The 21,586-nt window shown below is 39.7% G+C and overlaps 1 protein-coding gene across 17 annotated transcripts in view; it reads left to right on the top strand.

The window, feature by feature from the left end:
- Positions 1-21,586, top strand: part of rims1a (regulating synaptic membrane exocytosis 1a) — a 73,708-nt gene that overhangs the window by 29,947 nt on the left and 22,175 nt on the right. For 11 of the 17 annotated variants that reach the window (XM_017309006.2, XM_017309002.2, XM_008430348.3 and 8 more), the window contains 11 exons: positions 9,067-9,329; positions 10,225-10,895; positions 15,460-15,500; positions 16,197-16,310; positions 16,390-16,489; positions 16,664-16,787; positions 17,867-17,884; positions 19,501-19,547; positions 20,326-20,441; positions 20,524-20,654; positions 20,846-21,017. In XM_017309006.2, coding sequence (XP_017164495.2) covers positions 9,067-9,329; positions 10,225-10,895; positions 15,460-15,500; positions 16,197-16,310; positions 16,390-16,489; positions 16,664-16,787; positions 17,867-17,884; positions 19,501-19,547; positions 20,326-20,441; positions 20,524-20,654; positions 20,846-21,017 — 1,797 coding nt within the window. The remainder of the gene's footprint in view (positions 1-9,066; positions 9,330-10,224; positions 10,896-15,459; positions 15,501-16,196; positions 16,311-16,389; positions 16,490-16,663; positions 16,788-17,866; positions 17,885-19,500; positions 19,548-20,325; positions 20,442-20,523; positions 20,655-20,845; positions 21,018-21,586) is intronic. The other 6 variants (XM_017309004.2, XM_081616728.1, XM_081616724.1 and 3 more) reach the window with 4 other exon arrangements.

The following is a 21,586-nucleotide window of genomic DNA, read 5'->3' as shown; positions in this document are numbered from 1 at the left end:
TGCAGAAAGCTCCACGCTCCGGGCTGCAGTCCGTTTGTGTGGACTCTGCTGTTCCAGAGGATTAGGCCGACGGCGTCGTCATCTTCGCTGCAGGGCAGGAGGTCCAGGTGGTTCGGGCAGAATGAGGTCTCCTACACAGTTAGCGCTGCTTCATTGATCTGAGACAATGACTCCGATCCGGTGGTTTGCTGTTGCCTCTAATCAATTAACTTCCCTCGTGAGACAATTTAGTTTTTGCAATGAAATCTGACCTTTTGACATTTTAATCATGTTCCTCGCTAATTTCCCTGTGTGAATGCAAGAGGCTAAATGTCACTCATCATTGGCAAACTATTTGTTTTGATGAGAACCTGATCCCACAAATCTGAGTAGATTGAGCTACAGAAATGTCTTTATGATGCTGGAGAGAGATTTATGGAAAGGAAACCCTCTTTCAGTTCTTGGTTTTTAGGTATCAGGACATGATACGTTTAATCCAGTATTTAAAAGTTTCTACAAGGTTGGGCTTGCAGTCGATCAAGAACTGTTCTGTATATGAAGTGATTCTTTGGGTCAAATGTAGAACCATTTAGCAGACAGCTGGAGATTGAGCCAAACTGCAGAAAAATCTACAAGAAAACGGCTAAAATCTAAGATAACAAGCAGCTCTTCTTATTTAATTTTAATTTTACAAGCAATTTTATTAGTTGGTGTACTTATTTGTTTATGCGTAACTTTTCCATTTTGTCTTAATGTAAATCTACACCCTTGAGGAAAATACTTACATAATTGACCTCGACCTGATGGAAAAAGAAATCCCCAGATGTGAAAGGTGTATATTTTTCTCACAGCCGCAGCCTGGTTATGCACGACTATAAGAAAAGATACATCAGGGTTATTAGGATACCCTAGCATGATATAGAGCAGTCTACCCAGCGGACATGCTTTTAACACCTTCCTCTACTTCTATGCTTGTGTCAGGTTGAGAACCTTCCTTGGCCTTGGCTGCCTGCCCTAAAATGAGCTGCCAAATGGGCACTTTGATGATTCCTGGCCAGGCTTGAACAACATTGCTGTCCAGGATTGCTTTGTTGTGCTGTACATAGCAGTCCCACTCCCTTGCTGAGGCTTGGTACAACAATCACTGGCTCCAAAAGTGAATAGTTTTGGCAGGACGGGGCCCTTATGTAGCTCTGGCCGCGTAGCAAGACGGCAAAACAGGTTGATTTACTGTTTGACATGGCGTCATTAAATTACTGCAGGAATGATTAATCTTCCCTTGCAGCACTGCTGAAAAGTTGCTCTGGATGCTTTTTTCACTGCAAACAAACTGAACTCTCAACTCAATGGTAATGAAAAATGTTGAGGAACTGAATAAATTTGTGCTAAAAGCAAAAAAATGGACTCTCACTTAACAGTTCTTTAATTTGAGATAGTACTGGCATTAATAAATTCAATTTACTGAATGAAATTGAATGAAATAATTAATCATAAAACGTACTGATGTAAAGAAGCATGGTTGCTAAAACAACATAGGCTCTCTGCAGCATGAACTGAATTTGACCTGAACTTAAACTTTTCTGTGAAGCAGAAAGTACCGCTACTAAAAAGTGCAGATTTGGCACATTTGACATGAACGTGATGCGAAGGGGTCAAATCTGACGCCAGCAATCCATTAAATCTTTGAAAAATAAGTGGAATTGTGTTTTATGAAGCTAATAGGTGGAGAGCTTAAGCAATAATATCAAGTAAGAGATGCATTTTCTCAAACATTTGACAGCAGAATAAAATGTCTATTCCGACATTGATATTTTTCAGCAATAAGTTTTCCGTTATCCACTTCTGCTCTGTCTGTAAACGCCTGCTTCACAGTATTCCCCGATGTTTAACCCATTCATTTATCACATAGATCTTCTTAACTGGACGTCATGTCAACGTAGTGGTTATGCATCCCAACCTTTGCCCGTTATGCATCCCAACCTTTGCCCCCTGGGGGTCGTTTACGGGGTCAGAGACTCAGTCTGTCATGCTTTCTTCAGCGGGCTCAGAGGAGTGCAGGGCTGGGTTTGACACGTTTGATTTGCTGGCATCTGTGGCAAAACTTAGTCTTGAACCATGAGACAAATGAGCAATGAATCCCCAAACATGCTTCTATAGCCTTTATGCTTGTGTAAATGTGTAACTATTGATCAAGGTCCAGAGGGATTAATGGCTTTGTGCCGTTTTGTGTCAGGGTTTTCCACAGCAGAAAGGCTGGGCGATGTGTCATCTGCCGTTAATGCCACACCACTTCATGATTACTATTGATTGGCAGTCTTGTGAGCTGTATCTGTCTTCACGTCCGTCTCTCATTGACTAGTCTTAAGGGGGTCATCTCTCTTTCTCAGTTGTTGCTGCACACACCCTTTTGAGAGCAACACACACACAGAAAAGCCCCGGTTTGTGTCTATATGCACAGGAAATAACAGACTGTGGTGCACAGATGGGAGATGTCCACAGTTTTGTTGTCAAATTTACTTTTTTTTTCACTTTAGTCTTATGTACAGCATGCAATTACAATGTCAGAATAGTAACTATTACAGTTTTTGCTGTTTTTGTTGGATTTGAGTTTAGTTTTTTCAAGTTCTGATTTCCTGTGATTAAAAAAAAAATGAATTTAGGATTTTGCTGGTTTTTCGAGCTCACTTTTGGTTATTTACGTATCATTTCTATAACATCTCTTAGTTTTTCACATTTGGTTAAAGAGGCTCACCTGATCTTTATCACAGGTCAGCCTCTCCGTGTTTATACGCCTGGTTTGTGTTGAGTCTTTGTCAGATCCTCGTCCATCTTCCTGTCACAAAGTTTGTTTTCCAAGTTTTTTAATACACATTCCGCTACAGTTTAAGTATAATCCTGTCTCTGATGACCACAAGAAAGAGTTGGACTGTCGATGTCCAAATAAACTGAGAGCTCAACTTTTGCCTCAGTTATTTCTGTACTTGGACTACACCCTTATTACTGCGGACAATGTTTCCTTTGCACAATGAAACCAAAACACTTCAATAAGTGAACAAAGAGAGCCTTTCCATAAATGTCATTCTGGTTAACAGCTGGTGACATGTTCTATTTATAAAAAAAAAATTAAAATCTGCAAATAGAATTATCACTGTCTATAAATAGGTGTTTTCTTGAGAATGATAAATGGCATTAAAATGAAGGCTGATGAGTTGCTTCTGTGTCTGTAAAGAGTCTGTGATATGAAACATTAGCACAGAGTTAAGTGGTCCAGTTGCTCACTTCAGCTGTAAATACAACTTCTGAGGTTCGTATGAAAGCTTTGACATGCAGGCCAATGTGTGCCGCTCTTTGTAAGATCAGCATGTCTTGGGTTACTGTACAAATACAGTCCGCTCGGCTGGGTCCCCCGAGACACTTTATTTGTGTGTGAGCTCTCTGTAGTTGAGCCTGTGTTGTTGAGTGTATGTATATATTGTGTGTGTGTGTGTGCACGCGTGTGTGAGTGTGTGTGTGTGTGTATGTGCTCTGCTCTGAGCGCCGAGCTGCGCTGATATAGTACCTCATTAGCTGCTGTGGGCACTAATCTCCTTTGTGGCAGTTTTTCATCCTTAGTGCAAGATTTATGGATGTTCTCGGTTGCACTTTTCTGCATATCGCTGCTGCCATGCATCACACTCCCATTGGCGGATGCTGCTGTCTGATCCCGCCCCTTTTGAAGTCCCCTTTCATCCTTTGAAACGAGCATTGAATGGTCTCATCTGATAAGCATCAATGCTACAAAACCTTTGTGTCGTAATAGCAATGATAGTGGTTCACAGTGCAACTACACAATATCTCATTATTGTGCTTTAAAACACTGATTTATGCATATTTTAGCATGTTAATGTAGACTATAGTGAACAGGGTAATTAACATTAGAATGATTAGTGAGAATTAAGGGTTTTGTTTTATTTCAATAAATTGAACATAAACTTTGTTTTGATTTTAACCACAAGAGAATGTAAATACATTTGTGACTCATGTTAATTAAAAAAATAACGGACCGACTTGCAATGTCAAGCCTTGTCCCTAAATGGGTAAAAACTATGAAAACTTATTTCCTCATCTACACTGCAGAGATTCTACAACTACTTTCTGATTAATTCAGTTAATTATTATCTATAGAAAATTCTCGGACAATCAATTGATTAGACAGACAGTGACGTCAAGACTAAAGTCACACACTGTGTCCTGATGGAGCATTGTGCATTCCACAATACTGATCCCAATACACATGTACTTTTTATAACGGAAATGCATCAGAAGTGACGCATATTTCAAAAATGTGAGGGTTTGCTCTTCCAAAACATTTCCTGATCGTCTTGCATTTTCAAAACAATCTCAGTGGCAGCAGACATTTTTAAAAGACATGTTTTTCCAAAGCTGCTTGTCTGATATGAAGGCCGTATTCATTTCATCAAAAGAGAATTAACTAAATCCTAAGTTCTGTGGCTACATAGTCACAAATGATCTACTTTTCCTAGAAACAAGACAACCAAACAGACTTCATAAAACGACTCCTGGATAATTAATTTGCATCTAAGAAGCGGTGGGACACAAGTGCACAGTCATGCTCCTCGACTGATACGTTTACGCAGATGGACATGCACAAACGCATGCGGAAGCAGCGGGAAGCAAACACACACTCACACACTCAGGGGTTCGGTGTCCTAGTTTCCATCTGTGGAGAAGCCATTCTCTCTTGCTCACTGTTCTCTCCTTCACTCATAAACTCATCTTGCGGTTTGGGGGGAGAAGGCGCGCGCTGGGGGCGAGGGGGGTCCCCGCTGTGGTCATGTGATGCATTGCTCCTGCTGTTGTAGATGTTGTATGTTTGGAAAAAAAAGCAGTCATTTGATTTGTGGATGCATGTATCATTGCCCATATGCTTATATTTTTTTGACAGCATACTTGTTTTTTTGTTTATGTGAAGAAGCAGCTTATATGTTTAAGCAAATGTGTGTGTGTGTGTGTGTGTGTGTGTGTGTGTGTGTGTGTGTGTGTGTGTGTGTGTGCGTGCGTGCGTGCGTGCGTGCGTGCGTGCGTGCGTGCGTGCGTGCGTGCGTGCGTGCGTGCGTGTGTGCTGGCTGTCAAGCAGCTCTGTTTCACCATCAGAGTGTGATCTAATACAAGGATTACCATGAGATTAAGTGAGTCTCTTAAAAAAAGAACAGCTCACTACTCCAAATCTGCCTGTTTGTTCAGTCACATCACAAAGCTTTCAATAAGGGTAAAAGATATTAGCTCTGGCTTGTGTTGTGTTTCCTGTTGGATCAGAAAAACACTATAAATATTATCACGCAGTGCTTTTTAAGCACCAAAGTTCAATCTTCAACTCTTCAGCATTGCGAACATCCAAATCACCCTTTTCTTAGTTATTTTTTTTTAGCTATGCATCATATATATCTACCTGGCACTCTGTTGCTCATGTCTGTTTTTTTAACACCTTCAGTCTTAATTCACATCCCACCTTTTAAAGGTTGTGTTTTCCTCACACTTCCTTCGTCAATGCCGTTTTAGTCACAATAGGATGTTTTTTCTTTTTTTTTGTCGGAATAAAACTCAGTTTTTCAGGGTTTCACGTCAGTCTCAAACCTTTCCACTCTGTTTTTGGTCTCAGCTGTTGTTTTTGTTATCCAGTCATCACTCCTGTTATAGCTCTCTGCGTTTAGTCAGTTTCAGGGCTGTTTCATAATGGAAAAAGTTTTGCACAAGATTATATTAAACTAATTACTCCCTGAGTGACGGTATTCAAGTTATTCCAGTAATTCCAGTAAACGTTATGTGAAACCCCATAAATTGTCTGCGGGATTTTGATTCGATGAAGGTTGAAATTGTTGCTTGTGTTGCTTGTGAACCATTTTCTGCCATATTTTTTCCGTCCACTTAACCTTCTAAATCACATGTGTCAAACCCGTGGATCAAATCCGGCCCACTGTAGGGGAATAATAAAAAAAAAAAAAATTAGGGGAGTAAATGACTAATATTAAATTTTAAACAGTTAATCAAGTTTTAAGTATTGCTAAACATTTATTTTAAAACAAGGCTGCTTTTCTCTGCTTAATCCAGCGCCAGTCCTTCACCGTAGCATCACAGCCACAAGGTGACAGTAATCTATCTTAGATCTCCTCATTTCAGTTTGGAAATAAAAATGAAAAACTCACTTACATTCCAACATAGAAAAGTCTTATGATGCAATATTTCTGCTTAATCAGCAATTGTGATGGCCAGTTTGGATTGTATCTGCTTGGGAGAAATCTTCAACTTCACAAATGTAATTTTGTTCCAGTTGATAGTTCTCATTTGAAAAATATTGATTTCCAACATTTAAGAAGAAACAAATACACTAAAGTTAGATTTCCAGGGAGATTTGCAATAGATTTTTTGTCTTTAGTCAGAAATTGCAAATAAAGCAAAAAAAGTTCTGCTAAAAATCTGGAATAAAACCTTTATTTAACTAGATAATAAATCTCATTAAGATCTAACACCTGGCAAGATAGCAGTATCGTTTACAAGTATCAGCATTTACATTCTGTCAGAGAAATAAATTAGTTTTACAAGCATCAAAGCATAAAATGATAAAAGCTTGACGATCACAATTAGTGGCAGTTAACAAAACTCTCTTCTTCAGTTTCTTTCTGCAGCGCTTTGAATGAAGTCATTTTCTCTTGTCAGTTTAGACTTGCTGAAAGTGAAGATTAACATGTTTCTGTGTGAGATTTATGTTTTTTTTGTAGCCCAAACCATGTTGATGTGTAACTTTTGCTTCTTTAAACCACCAAAGCAGACAAAAAGAATCTCCAGTTGATTCCTGAAGAACGCCTTCAGTATCCGTAGACTCGCACCGCTCTGTCGGCCTGGCTGCCGTCCACCTTGTTGGTCCGGCTGCAGAAAAATCACAGATTGGTGGATGCTTTCACCAAAGCTATAACGTCCCACATAAGGTGGTGTTTTGCTTTCTTTGTTGAGTGTGTCTATGTGTGTGTGTATGCACATGTTTTCACTCTCCCCGGTGGTGCTGGGGTGTTTGGCAGGATAAATATAGCTGCGTTGGTGTAAAGCTGTTTTCTCCTCGGCTTTTGTAGCTTTAATCAAAAGCAATTTGGAGGAGGGAGAAAAGGAAGGGGAAAGCAGGGGTGAGAAAGGGAGAAAAAGAGAAAGGAGGGATGGAAAGAGGAAGAGATGGGGGGTGAGTATTTTATTTTAGCTCTCTTTAAAGAGTCATCGGGGAGTGTTCAGGAGTAATGAGAACCCTGGTGGCTGCAGGAGTGGGACTGATTCTCCTGTCCTCTGGCTCAGCTTCTCAGTGTCTTTATTTCTCACCCAACCTCACATCCTCAGTCCATCTATACTTCCTCACTGACTCAGAACGCTGCACAGATCTCAATTTTCCATTTTTTTCAATACGTCCAGGCCCACTGATCAGAACAATCAGATGGTGATGCACAGGAAGCAGACCTTGCAAAACTCGAAAAGGATAAAGATGTCCCTTGATAAAGTCATGCTTTTTGCACACACAAAACAACATCTGCAAGTTTTACTTTCCAAAACTGCATGGGAAGGAACTACAAAACATTTGGTGGTCACACAACCCAGGCGCCTTTCACTCATTGAGTTGAACATGACTCCAATGTCTACCAAAAAATTGTGGAGCCGAGTCAAACTGAGTCACCAGTGATCCCAAAAATAGAAGGACAATTGCTATAGAAGGGCAGAAGAAGAAATAATAATCATTATCCAATGATCAAGTCAAAGTTTGGACCCCAATCTGAATAATCTGGTGAGGTGGGACCTTCAGGGAGATTCGCAGAAACAATGAACTGAAGCCACATCTGAAGAAGTCAGTAACGATACATATCGTGATAAACGCATCAATAGATGATACGTCCAATACAATATTAAATAATTTCACTGAACTCCAGTCCAGAACTGAACAGCATTGTGGGGGATGTAGGCAGAGGAGCTACTGAACCCTCCACAAGCAGCTAAGAAAGGTTGGTGGCATCAACTCACTCATGTGTTGGTTACCTAGCAACAATCTATTGAGTAACATGCACAGCAACAGTTTCATGTTTTGCCACCGTGCCTCATAACAACTGAAAAGTAAAGAGAATGGTGTGGAGGGAAAGGAGTTTGAGGTTAAAACAGGAATGGTCAAATCGCCGGTTTGGTAGGATTTCAGGTATTTAAAACAAAAATGAATCAATAATTATTTATCGACTGATATGAAACCTATATGGTGATATGTTTTTCAGCCATTTTGCAACTAATCTAAAACTTCTCCACAACGATGTGAGAGTCTCATAAACTCAAACTTTTGCAGGCTGTTGGTTTGTGGGGTGGATTTGAGTTTCCACACACAGTTTTTCCATTTTGGCTTCATTTGTGTTTAATAAACAATAACAGGACACAGAAACCTTGACTTTGCTCTTATTTTTTACCATGACTGTAACAGGAGTTCTTGTGTTGCTACTGTAGCTGTTTCTGTCGTAGATTGTGGCCACACAACAAACATTTCATCTTCAAATTAGTCATTAAAGTTCCACAAGTGCTTCATGAAATAAATCCAAATTTGGACACTCTTCTGCGCTCTGCAGCCAGTGTACAGTTGGTGTGCATATGTGCGATGACAGAATTAGAAAGAGAAATGGAGATATTATTTTGACAGTAATCCTAGTGTCCTTTAATTTAACAGTTGGCTCCATGTTCCTTATTTTGTGGCCAAAGGCAGCCCACAGTGGGAGAGGCAAGCTGCTCTCTGGTACGCTTTCCATCATTTCAATCTTAAAAAGCTTCCATAAAAGCCTTTTTTCCCTAGGATGACTCACTGGCATCACTGCAGATCTTTAGGAAGTGCACTGTACCATTTCCTGTTTCACAGCAATTGAGGCTTGGCCTCAGATGAGTGTGTGGCAAACTAAGTAGCTGTTTTCACTTGCTGCAGTACAACATAGTTTCAGAAGCACCTTCTTATCTAAAGTTCTCTGTAAGGCCTTATGTTGCTTTGTATGATCTGATTGTCAAAAGGCTGACTTCTGTGTTTTGTAGGTGATATGGGTGTGCAATAACTGCAGAAAGCAGCAGGAGATCCTCACCAAGCCAGGCGACTGGTTCACTGGTCCCCCAGGGAAACCCTCCGGTCTCGGTTCTGCTGTCAGCGAGCCGTCTGTGTGCCAAGTGTCTCTGGATAAGCTGCGATCTCGCTCCCAAGCGCCCACAGGCTCGACGGGGACAATCCAAGACCGAGCGAGTACGCTGGGGACCGCGCCGGGGACAGACGCTCGGTCACTTAGTGAGCCACCTCAGGACAGGTAAGATAAAGGACCAAACCTGAGAGAGGCTTTCCAATAAAAGTGTCAGAGAGGATTGTATGTTAGGTTTTATGTGTTTGAGTTATGGCTTTTCTCTCGAATTGAACAATAGCTGAAGTGAATGCACAAAAAATATCAATCAAATCTGGTCTGTTGTGTTATCTGAACCCTGATTTGGTAAATATCTGGAATAGATTCTGTAGGAAAAGCCAAACAAGATGGATTTAATTCATCCTCTCTCCCGCACATTCTCATGTCTTCCAGTGGATCAAACTTGTCAGGAAGTTTCTCAAATGAGCTTTGCAATCTCCAAACCTCTTTCCTGAGGTTAAGAAAAATGACACTGGTTGCTGGTGACAAATGATCTAAATTTGTGCTATTTATGTGAAATAATTTAGTGATAAAGTAAAAAAGTATAATCATTTTGGTCCATTTAATAAATGGCCACTAAATGATGATCTAATCCCAATTTACATAGGTCCATCTGCTCTGGTAGGGCTGGACGATATGGCTGAAAAACGTATTAAAATTTAAGTGTTTCATATCAGTCGATATTGATAATTATTGATACATTTTTTGTTTTAAATATATGAAATACAGCCATACTGGTGGGGCAATCTTTCCTGTTTTATCCACAGTTTTCACTCCATTTTGTTATTTTTAAGTAGCTAAGATGTACGGCGGCTAAACCTGAAACTGCTGCTGCGGTAGCAACTCAACAGGTTGTTGCTAGGTAACCAAAGAGTGAGTGAGTTGCTAGGTAACCATAGCATGCGTGAGTTAATTAATTTCACCAACTTTGCTTTTACAACATTGTGTCTCAGAGGGTTAAAAAGTTATCCAAGTAATGATGTTTAGTTTTTCTGGTTAATGCAAAATGTCACTTGCTCCTCAGGAGAAATGGCCGTGGAGGCAGTGGGACGGGTCGGGGGGAGCGGCGGTCAGGCCATCCGAGGCTGCAGACCCAAGTCTCCATGGACCGGGACCTTCGAGGGGAACGCAAGGAAGGCTGGCAGCTGTCGAAGGGGCGGTCTCTGGAGCACGACCCCGTGGGAGGAGGCGCCAGCGTTAGAAGGACAGAGGAGGGGGGTTATCAGCAGGTGGGCAACAGCGGGGGTTCCCTTCGACAGGCGGAGCCTTTCCCTTCAGGAGGCCGGGGTCAGGCTGTGCCGGGTCGAGGCACGGGGAGCGCGACAGGCGAGGTCGGGGACACGACTCGACCTGGACAGAGGACGGCGGGCGGGGCACCGGCCGTTTCACAGAAAGCCCCTCCTCCTGAACTCAGAGTACCTTCAGTTTTGGGACCCGAAACGGGTCTCGGCCCGGGCGCCGGGGTGAAACGGACCAAGCGGGACAAGGCTGAAAGCATGCTGCGCAATGATTCGCTAAGCTCCGACCAGTCCGAATCTTTGCGGCCGCCTCCGCCACGGCCCTACAAGTCCAAACGAGGGCTGGGGGCCGGGGGGAAGAGACAAACTTCTGTCAGCAGTTCGGAGGAGGAAGGTGGAACTACGCCAGAGTACAGCAGCTGCGACGACGCCGAGATCGAAAGCATAAGCGAGAGAGGTAAGATGTTAGCATTTCTAAAGTCTTTGTTTAGTCACATGAAATATTTGTCATAACCCAACCTACAAAATACTCCATCTAAAACATAAAGATGGTTCATCATAACGTTTCTGTTTTTGCTGTTTGATGAATTGATAATAAAATGGATGATATTTGGTAAAAAAAAAAAAAAAAAATGAAGCACAAAACCAAAGCCTTCTCATTTTGCCTTTTCAGCTGTTTTACTTTACTCCATTCCCCCCCTTTCATTTTTTGTCTACTTTATTAATTGCTGTAACTTGTTCCCTTGTAGAGAGCTTTCACCAATATTCTGACAGTTTGCAACCTGAATAGTTTGAGGAAAATTGTAAACGTGTCTCATTTTCCTTGTTTGCAGATTGTTGGTTGCATGCATGGTTGGTTGTGATCCGTCTTAGATACAAACCTGCAGAGTCATCTGTTTAAAATGTTTAGATGATTGTTTGTAGACTTGATATTCCATCCACAGATATCCACAGAATTGAGAACATAAAAAAATGGTAATGCATTTTTGTAAACTAATAGGCACATTTCCTTCTGAATTTAAGTTTAGAACATCTAATGAGAATGTGCAGCTTCTGATAAAACCAAACATTTCTGACCTTGGTGTTGGTGATTTGTTCGCCCATCCGTCATCTTCCACTTAATCCGGGATCGAGTCATGAAGATATCCGGCTAATTAAAATGACAGCAGAGACCTGATCCTGTGGCCACCATAATGGATCCCCTCAATACCTTGGCTCCGTCTGATTTTCTTGACCACAATATGTTAAAAACACTGCAACAGTTTTCTTTATCAACAACTGAGAATGAGCTTGAGTTTAGGTAGGTCTCTAGAAGTTGGGCTTTAACTGAATTGACAGTTTATGTTTTTCATACTATTATGCTTAATGTTTGTTGATTATGATTTACTTTTTCTATGGGATGTTCAGTTGAGACTTTATTGATGCCACACACTCTAGTTAATTTGGCTTACTTCAAAAAGTGCAATTTGCGTAAAACAGTGGCATTTTTGTCAACTTTCGCTGAGTGTTTTTCCCACTATGTTTTTCTCTCAAGTCAACAGAATGCAAAGTGTGTCCACCCAAACTCTAACTCACTCCTGCCATATTTAAACTCTGAAAATATCTTTAAAAACTTGGAATTGACAACCTTTTAAACCTATAATATCTCCTGGGTTTGCATGTTTTAGATGCACTGGATATTTCTTGTTTGAGAGTTAAACCATACATGTCTATTTGCCGTATTGGTGCTGTAGATTCACCCCGTGCCATTGAGGAGGCAGGAATCACCACGGCAACCAGCGACTCAGCATTTTCTGAGTTCTTCTAACACTCAGCAGCTTCTTCCTTCATTTATTAATTCATTATGGCTGCCACCAGCCAATCAAAACATATTAATTCAGAATAAGGTGACAGGCTCTGCAAAATGTTATATTTCCTGTCGAAAAAAGGTTTTTAAAGGAATCTTTCAAAATAAAGTTCAAAATAACATGCTTGCCCTGCTGAAGGTTGTTTATTTTTTCCACAAAAATCATTTTAGGCTTGAAAAAAGTGAATTAATTCGAATTATCAGAATAAAACAAACAGTTGCCTTTCATCATGTGTGTTTTATTGTCACTTTGAGAATTTAAGAATTTCCTTTACCAGCATTTTGTGAATTGCTGTAAAATATAGGCTTTTTGTCAAATTTACACTCTGCTGTGTTATTCTAGAAAGTGCATGTCAGCACATGAATCATTTCCTGATTATTTGTCATGTTAAATTGTTCTCAGCCTAGAGGAGGCGCAGTCTAACATTATGAACAGTATGGCCAACGGGTGGCTGTTTGGCCTCCATAAATCCCAGGGTTGACCCCATGTGACCCCATGTCGTCCCACATAACCAGCTGTACATCTGCTAGCTTTAAAACACACCATGTAACCTTGCTCGGTTCAGTCGGGTCATGTCACTTTCCTACCAACCGTTAAAAGCCACTGGGGCTGTTTGCTGTGTGTTTCTATGAAAAACAGCTCAAATCAAAGACAAAGAAGAAGCTGAATTTAGTTTACTCACACTAAACCGTGGAGTGTATTTATCAAGACAAGATATTTAAAAGTTACATCACCAGACAGAACAAAATATAATGTGGAAAATTTGTACTTTACTGACCAAAATAACATTATTACAAACTAACAAAATCAGGCAAAAGAAATTGAAAATTAATGTCTTTTTAAAATGTTAAATATATGAAACTTCAGCAAAAAAAAAAAAAAGTAGGTTACCGTCTGGTGGATTTTTGGTTGAATCAAGCATTCAGTGAAGTTACGCACAGTGGGTAAAGTATTCAGAAATGTTCAAGTGAGAGTAGCGATACTAAATAAAATTACTTAAGTAAAAGTAAAACTACTCCTAGAAATACTTTTTCCACCAAAAAAAGTTACTCAGGTTTATCCCACTACTACTTATTACCCAACTCTGGTGGGTACACAGTTAACATGTGAATAAAACTACAAATCCCACAATGCACTGGAGCATTTAACGCTCACTGTTGAAGGGTTTAGTTTTTGTTTTCTGAAAAATAAGATCTGAAAAATCTTTTATTTTTCTTCAGATTTTGTTAACCTGAAAAATAAACAAGTCAAATGGCGATAAAACCTTTTTCAATTGTTGGGAATTATGTCAGATCATCTGTTCCATTTGTGACAAGTTTGAGAGGTTTTCTGTTTTTAATGTTTTATATTTGTAGTCGTGCTGCTAACAGTTTAAAGACAGACCTTTAAACCTGAGGGTAAATCCAGATACTGAGAGGACAACTGGTATTTTCACATGGGTCTAGGTCGGTTTGGATAGCTCTTTTCCCTTAATGAATTGTCATTTGAAAACTTCTTTGTGTATTTATTTGAGGTATCCATGTCTAATATTAACATGAGTTTGAACTGAAACTTTTAACATAGTTCCCGGTACTGTTTGTATTTTATGCTAAATTCACTCGCATCAGAAGGAGACATCCACTAAATGTGGTTCTCCAGGTTCAGGTTTTAAATTCTACTGTAGCTGTGAGGAGCTGTTGCCATTTTTTTAAAATCTTCAGCCTGAGATCAGGTCAGCTCTGAGATGTGGATGCTGGCAGCAGAGAAGCACCCAAGCATGTAAATCTTTGTAAGATCACTGCAGGAAAACACTCAGACTCATGCTTCCATATGCAGACGCTCGGAGCACAGCATGTCTGTTTTTTTATTTCTACATGCGTTTTTCTGCATATGTGCACACACATCCACATCCTCCAAAACAACAGGAAGGGAGAGGTCAAACACTCCACACACATGACCTCTGACTTAATCTTTTCTATAACTTGTATTATTTTGTTAAAAAATATCTCGTATTACACCAGCTAAGCACTTTTTTTGTCTTTAAATTTTTTTTTTTCTGTGTGAGATTGACTGGGAGATGCTACCAGTACAGTGATTATATCTGCTTAAAAGTAACAATTAACCCCGGTGTTATTGCTCTGACCAGTAAAGATTGCGTTTGTAATCATTTCAACTCCAAACTTAGGCAAAATAGGCTTTTATTTTGGGAAGATAATCCTGTATTCTTCTTGTCTTGCTTTCTTGATTCTGATTAAAGTAGCAGAAAATGTTCTCCATGTCCATTTCTCCTTTTTCTGCACTTTCTCTTTAAAAACAAATTCAGTTTACAAACTTGTCTGTCTGAGGAAGCTGTCGTAAACGTCGAACCAGTCCCTCTCCATTTATCTTATAGAAATTGTTAGGAGTGCCATTAACTGTTGCACCAGTGATTACTATTAAAATAGTTTATTTCTAACATGAACTTTTTTCCCCAGTAAATGCTCTTTAATTGAATATTTTAGTTTATTTTAGTTTGAGATTAAGCTTTTAATCAAGCAGGAAAAAAAGGTGAATGTATTTGCATAAACACACGCCTCTCCTAGCATGTGATCCATCCCCACCTGTAGGTTTATACTCAGTTAGCCTGAGTTATAACAATAATAGTCTACAGGCAGAGGCATTATCGTGAAGGTTGCGTAACATTACTGATGGTGGTTGCAGTTCGTTAAGTTCACAGCTTCCCTGCTACTGACAACACTTGGTTCTGCTTCTCTGCTTTCATAACATTATTCCTGAAGTTCTGCACACATTGCGGTCACCAAACCGTTCCAGTGCTCCGGTTTGCAGATATTTGCCTACATAAAACGTTGTCAACCTTTTTCCAAACCGTAACTTGATGAAGAGCACTTCACTTCATGCAGTTCTCCTGCTGTCTGACTTTAAATCATTTAGTCAGTGTAGTTATCAGTTTTACGTTTGAATAATTGGAGTAACAGCTTTAGACTTTCTCGGGCTCGTTGTTTTTAGACTGTAGATGTTTTTTGATCCATATTGACTCAAAATGTCTGACTGTTTTTTATGCGTTCTAATCTAATCTCAGACTTAAATATTAAATAAACTTGACCTTCTCTGTCAGCAGATGTTATAGCTAGGAGCTGTTAGCTTGAGCTAACTCCTATGTCTTCAGTGGGTGAAGTCGTGTCTTTTCTGTTGCAGGAGACTGGGAGTGCAATCCACATGACCCCACAGGGTGGCATGTAAGTCACTTTTTGTTTTTAAGTTTGGACTTTTAATGAATTATTTGAACTGTTTTCAGGATGGAATGAAGATGGAACTTCAATCATTAAAAAAAAAAATTTTAACTAGGGACACAATCTTCTATCCACCCAGGGTAACAAAGTGTTGACACATCTGGGTAATTTATAATTAGGCACAACTGTTTGAACAAATTAATCTGCAGCTGCAGCTTTTGGATAAGACTCCAAAAGACTTTTCCAGTCTGTGTGAATCTTCAGTTCTTATTAGATCTTCTCTGAGTTCCTTAAACTTATTTAATTGCATTTTGGTCAATCCAATATGTGCTGGCAAATCCTTTTTTTTTGCAAAGAGAGATCTGCAGTAATGATAAAGACTAAGAAGTCAATGACCTTTGGTTTTGAGACATGTCAATAAAATCCATGTTGCATACTCTTTACAAAAAGAGTTGGAGTGATATCACCTGAAATCTCATTTGCTGAACCAGGGAAACAATGAAAACATCCAGGGCAGCGTGCCTTTAAAACACTGAATTAAACTAAAGCTAGCTTGCTGTAGCACAACCTAAAAGCTTTATTTCCATCTCTGATATAGCCTAGCTTTTTTAAATGAACTTGCAGGTTCCACTAGAGTCACGTTGCCAGATGTTTATCATTATCAAAGTCTGCCGTCTAAGGTGTGCCGTCTCCATCCTGCAGCATCCTGTCACCTGGCAGCCGTCCAAAGAGGGAGACCATCTGATTGGACGAATCACCCTCAGCAAGAGAAGTGCCACCATGCCTAAGGAGGCTGGGGCTTTGCTCGGGCTAAAGGTCAGAGGCCGTCTGTGCAACATGCAGTTGGGAGTTCTGGCTTGAATAACGGCTCCTCGGTGTGTTTTGACCTCTCCAGGTGGTGGGAGGGAGGGTCACTGAGTCAGGGAGATTAGGTGCCTTCATCACTAAAGTCAAGAAGGGCAGCCTGGCCGACGTGGTGGGACATCTCCGAGCAGGTAGAGACCAAAACCTCTCCCCTGTCCTGATTCAACTGTTACGATCTCATAAAAGAAGTTGTATAACCTCCCGGTTTCTTCACACACACGCAGTTAGCGCCCCTACCTGACATTAAAATAATCTGAACTATAGTTATGATGAGCAATCATATGGGCATTGACACCTGATTTCAGGGGATGAAGTTTTGCAGTGGAACGGAAAGCTGTTGCCAGGGGCGACCATGAAGGAAGTTTATAACATCATCCTGGAGTCTCAAGCCGAACCTCAGGTGGAGCTGGTGGTGTCCAGGCCTATTGGGTGAGTCTGGAGAGAAACACAAAAACTGCTAACATTCGTTAACGTTAGTCTGTGCAGTCAAGACCAAAGTTAATATTCTGAAGCCTCTATCGCATAATGGACAGCAGTTAAAACATTTTTCATCAAGTTTTAAATGCTTTTATTAGTCGTCGTCGGTGTGATGCAGCCATCAGATTGTCTTTGTATATGTTTCTTCTATCTTTCCTCATCAAATAAGCAATAAAAAAAAAAATCAAAGCAAAAATATTTAGTTGCTACTCTAAGCCGCTCTTGAAATTCTGGATATCTGCGTCTTGGTCAAATTTCTTCCGTTTTTCTTTTGGCAATAATTGGAGGAGCTCATCATTTTTTTCCCTGTTTATCCAACTCAATTTTGTGAATTCTGGAGATTCTTGGTTGGTTCCAAATTTCAATTTTCTGATGTTTGAATGATTGATCACTTTGACTTTAGCTTGGTGACCTGGTGTGCCGCCGTGCTTCAGGATCTGCATCAACTGTTTTTATCTTAAATGCATACCTGTACTTTATAAAGATACACTTAATATTTGGAGTCCAGTGACTAAAAGTTTGTGAAGGTGCTGCATGGATGTAAATACTGGACTGCTGTATTTAGCTTTTAAATATGTAAGATAAAAGTGTGAATTAAATGGATTCCACCTCTGATTACATTGCTTTTGGGAAAATAGTTGATAAATTGTAGTTTAATTGATTGAACAAAATGAAATTTGCCGCTTGAAGATACTTATACTCTTGAAAATTACAAAGTTTTCCTTTACAATTAAGCATAAAATCATCCTCTACCTAATCAAATGCATTTTGATTAGATAGAAGTTGACTTTTCAAATCCCTAATGAGTACATAAGGATTTGGGTTATCAGGATAAATCCTCTGAAACTAAAGAAATCTCCCACATAAACAATAAATGTTGTAGGTTAGTTTTCACAAATGCTTGTGTTGTTTAGGTTGTTTACACAACATACCACATTTTTCCCACTGAATTAGATTTAACCTAATATACTAGCAGAAGAAAAATATTTGAAATTTTGAATCTAATACTTTCTTTCCAAACACTCACGAAGGGTTTATAGAAAATATCAGTAAGTAATTCTGTTTTTTAAGGAATCTTTAATCCTCTCACTGAAACTATTTTGGCTTTACAGGTGCCATTTTGTATCTCCTAATGAACTACTCTGAATATTACCTAGCACTTATGAAATTGCGAGCTTTTGTCAGAATATTTGTGTGCAGCATTAAGTGAAATAGATCAAACGTTCTCGGTCAAGTTCACTTCATGAGATCCAAAATGGCCACCGGGAACATTCATCATTTTAGCCACGCTTTTGCAAGAGTTCAGGTTGCCTGTGCAGAAAAGTCAGATCCTGCACCTACAACATCTCTGTGACTGGTGAGCTCCGCTGGAGCACTGGGAGTCATGAAGCAAGCTTTTTTTAAAATTATATTTGAGTTATTTTGGTTTTGGAATGAACTCAGAAGCAGCTCATGGTTCATGAAACACTTATCAGTTTAAAATTTGAAATTATTTTAATTGGCAGTTGTAGTTTTGTCCTGCTGTTACATAATGATTTGTCATTGATCCATGCTTTGTTTTATAGAGGTATGTTTTATACCGTGTTGTGGGTGTTCATACACATATTGTTTCTTTATCTTATATTTTTCTGTAAATATGTGTATTTATGCTCAATGTGTGTACTCTGTGAGTGAGTGAAGCAGAAGTCAAGTTACTTCTTTGTGCGCAGAATCGTAGGTAATAAAGTTGATTCTGATTTCCTTAATGTTCTCAGTAGAATCAGAAAAACAATGGAAACCCTGATTTTGACTTGTTTATGTCTCGTACATTCACTGTTTTTAGGTTTTCTGGCTATAAAACATGATAAAATTCACATTAAACCTTATATTTTTTGAAAGATTTACTAAAAAAAAATCACCATTTCAGACTTGGGGTGTGTCAAACACAAATGATCCCAAGCACTGCTGCAAATCTGCAAAATAATACCTAAAAATATGAATGGATCTTTTGTAAAGACTCGGAGGCCAAAATCAATTTGATCGAACTGCCCATTTATTCAATGGTGGTTCATAGTTCTACTGAAAGTTGGATGAATTCAGATTCTTCTACATGTATTTTAACCAACTGCATGATAAAACCTTGTTTTCTGCGGCTCATTAAAGTCCAAATTGTTGTTTTTCATCCTTCATATGTCAAAACTTTGGAAAGAAGAGGCTCTATTAATCCAACAACGGCCTCATACTTGACCCTTTATTAAAAATTGAATCTAATAATCAATCAGTTGACACTGATAAGTGCTTCACGGCTTGCTGGTTTTCCTTTTTGGTGCAGTAAACACTGATGTTTCCCATGGGTGACGGAAGAGGGGACAGAAGTCGCCATTGACAGAATGGAGCTGCTGGTTTTAGCCCAGTCCTGCTCCAGCTCCCGTCATGGCCTCCAGAAACGTGTGAATGAGTCAGGGAAACACTGCAGTCACAACAGGAGCATGCCTCACATCTTCCCCTCTGCTTCTTCATGATACTTTCCATCTGAGCATCGCAAAAAAATTCAATTACAGTGCAGCTATTTTCTTTTAGATGCCTGCATGCACTTTTTTGTCAGTTTCGTTTCTGACGTACTTTGAACTGTTTAGGGGGAGGCAAAATGTGAGTGACGGGTGTTTTGCTTTCAACTCTTTTTCAGTGATATCCCAAGAATCCCCGACACGTCCCACCCTCCATTAGAATCCAGTAAGTATCCGCTTCAACATGCTAATCTTTCTATTCATTTAACTAACTTTCAACTTTTAATGTAATGTTTACCTCATTATGTCTTTAAAAATCATGAAGCAATGAGACAAAGGTTCTTTTATGAAATAATTGAGAGATATTTCACTACTAAATTTTTTTTTTCATGAACTTTGTTCAAAATAAAAGTGAATATAGATCTGAATAATTTGTCCTGATCTGAACAAAAATAAACAAATGAAGTGGTAAACACTCGCCTGGTGGGAAGCTGTTCTGGTACCAGATGTAGTGTTACAAAACATGAATTATTTCCATGTTACCGCCGTAAGTCATCACTTACGCTTAGATCTCTGGAAAAAAGTTAAACTTTTCGGCACTGCTGTTTGATAAGAAGCAGGTGGGATTTCAGTCTCCTGTGTGTCATTCTTGCACTGTTTTGGTGTGGAGAGCTTCGGATATTATCTGTTTGAACTTGACACAAAGTAATATAAAACATCTATAGAATTTGGGTGGTGATTGTTTTTGATGCATATTTCCTCTGACAGAACTCACTTAGTAGTTCTTGTGGAGGAGCTCATCATTTAACCTATTCAACAAGCCTGCTGGAATTAAAGTAAAACAGATGATCATCTGTCATCATCTAGTCTCCCTCCTGCACAGCTATTGCTGATACTACAAGTTATTTATTTTTTTACTCTCCTGTCTGTACTTTTTGTGTCTCCTCTTAAACACAGTTGCTCTTCCTTTCCTTGGATTACAAACATTTAATTTCCTTTCCAAGCAGGTTCCAGTTCTTTTGAGTCCCAGAAGATGGAGAGACCATCTTTAAATGTCCTGTCTCCCTCCAGTCCTGGGATGCTCCGAGATGCTCCTCAGCTGATGCCAGGGCAGCTATCGGTGAGTGTGTGCGCGCGCTGCGACTGTCCCGGGCTGCTTTGGATACCAGCGTGAACTGATGGTATGCGCCTTTCTCATCCAGGTGAAGCTGTGGTACGACAAAGTAGGTCACCAGCTAATAGTCAACGTGCTGCAGGCTGCGGAGCTTCCTCTTCGGCCCGACGGACGCCCCAGGAGTTCATATGTAAAGATGTACTTCCTCCCTGACCGCAGGTAGACCCGCCAACCGTCTCAAAGGACCTGCATTGTTAAAATTGCTTACTTATTACATACTTCTCATGTTTCTGAAGTCTCCTTTTGATGCTTTCAGGCTGATAGTGCATATAAACTGGTCAAAGTTTTATTCTTGGCTTGGAGGACATGCAGCAGAAGCTCTCTGAAATTGAGAGTTTTGTTTTATGCAGTGACAAAAGCAAACGAAGGACGAAAACAATGAAGAAGACCTGCGAGCCCAAGTGGAACCAGACATTCGTCTACACACACGTCCATCGCAGGGATTTCCGCAACCACATGCTGGAGCTGACGGTGTGGGACCAACCCAGGTCACCTGAGGAGGACAGCACCTTTATGGGAGAGGTATCTTAAACACAGAACATTATTTCCAACTCTGCAGCTCCATTTAGAGATGGAAGGTAAATTATTTCATTAATAACTTGGGCTTTTCTACATGTACACTCATTTTATTTAAGGCTCTTTGCAGTAACTGGAGCTTAGCTGAAAGGACATTTTACAGTCGTTTTTGTTTTGGAATATAAGAAAATTGTTTGATCTTCGCCAGGTTTTATATGTCTTTAATCTTAATCTCAGGTGTGTGAAAGCATACGATAGCCTCCAAATTATTGCTGAAAATGTATGTATCTAATTTCTAGTTTCCTCCATGGCCTGGTGTTTGGAAATCTCCAGAGTAAAACCAAAACTCCTGCTTTTATGGAGCAAACGATCAAACATTGAGTTTATTTTTCAGCTACTTTTCTCTTTGAATCTTATGAAACAGGGAGAGAGGAATCTGTTTGATGTTTTTATGTACTTGACGTTGGATATATAAAAAAATTGTTTGATAAAGTTCAGATTCAGACATGCATGTCAACATGTGAAGGCTTTGGTCAAATTAACGAACAGGATCACTGAGCAGCTAATGTGTGTTT

The sequence above is a fragment of the Poecilia reticulata genome, chromosome 15, assembly GCF_904066995.2.
Source record: "Poecilia reticulata chromosome 15, P_reticulata-male-v2, whole genome shotgun sequence".
Taxonomy (NCBI): Eukaryota; Metazoa; Chordata; class Actinopteri; order Cyprinodontiformes; family Poeciliidae; genus Poecilia; species Poecilia reticulata.
This window is presented reverse-complemented; position numbering and strand designations above follow the sequence as displayed.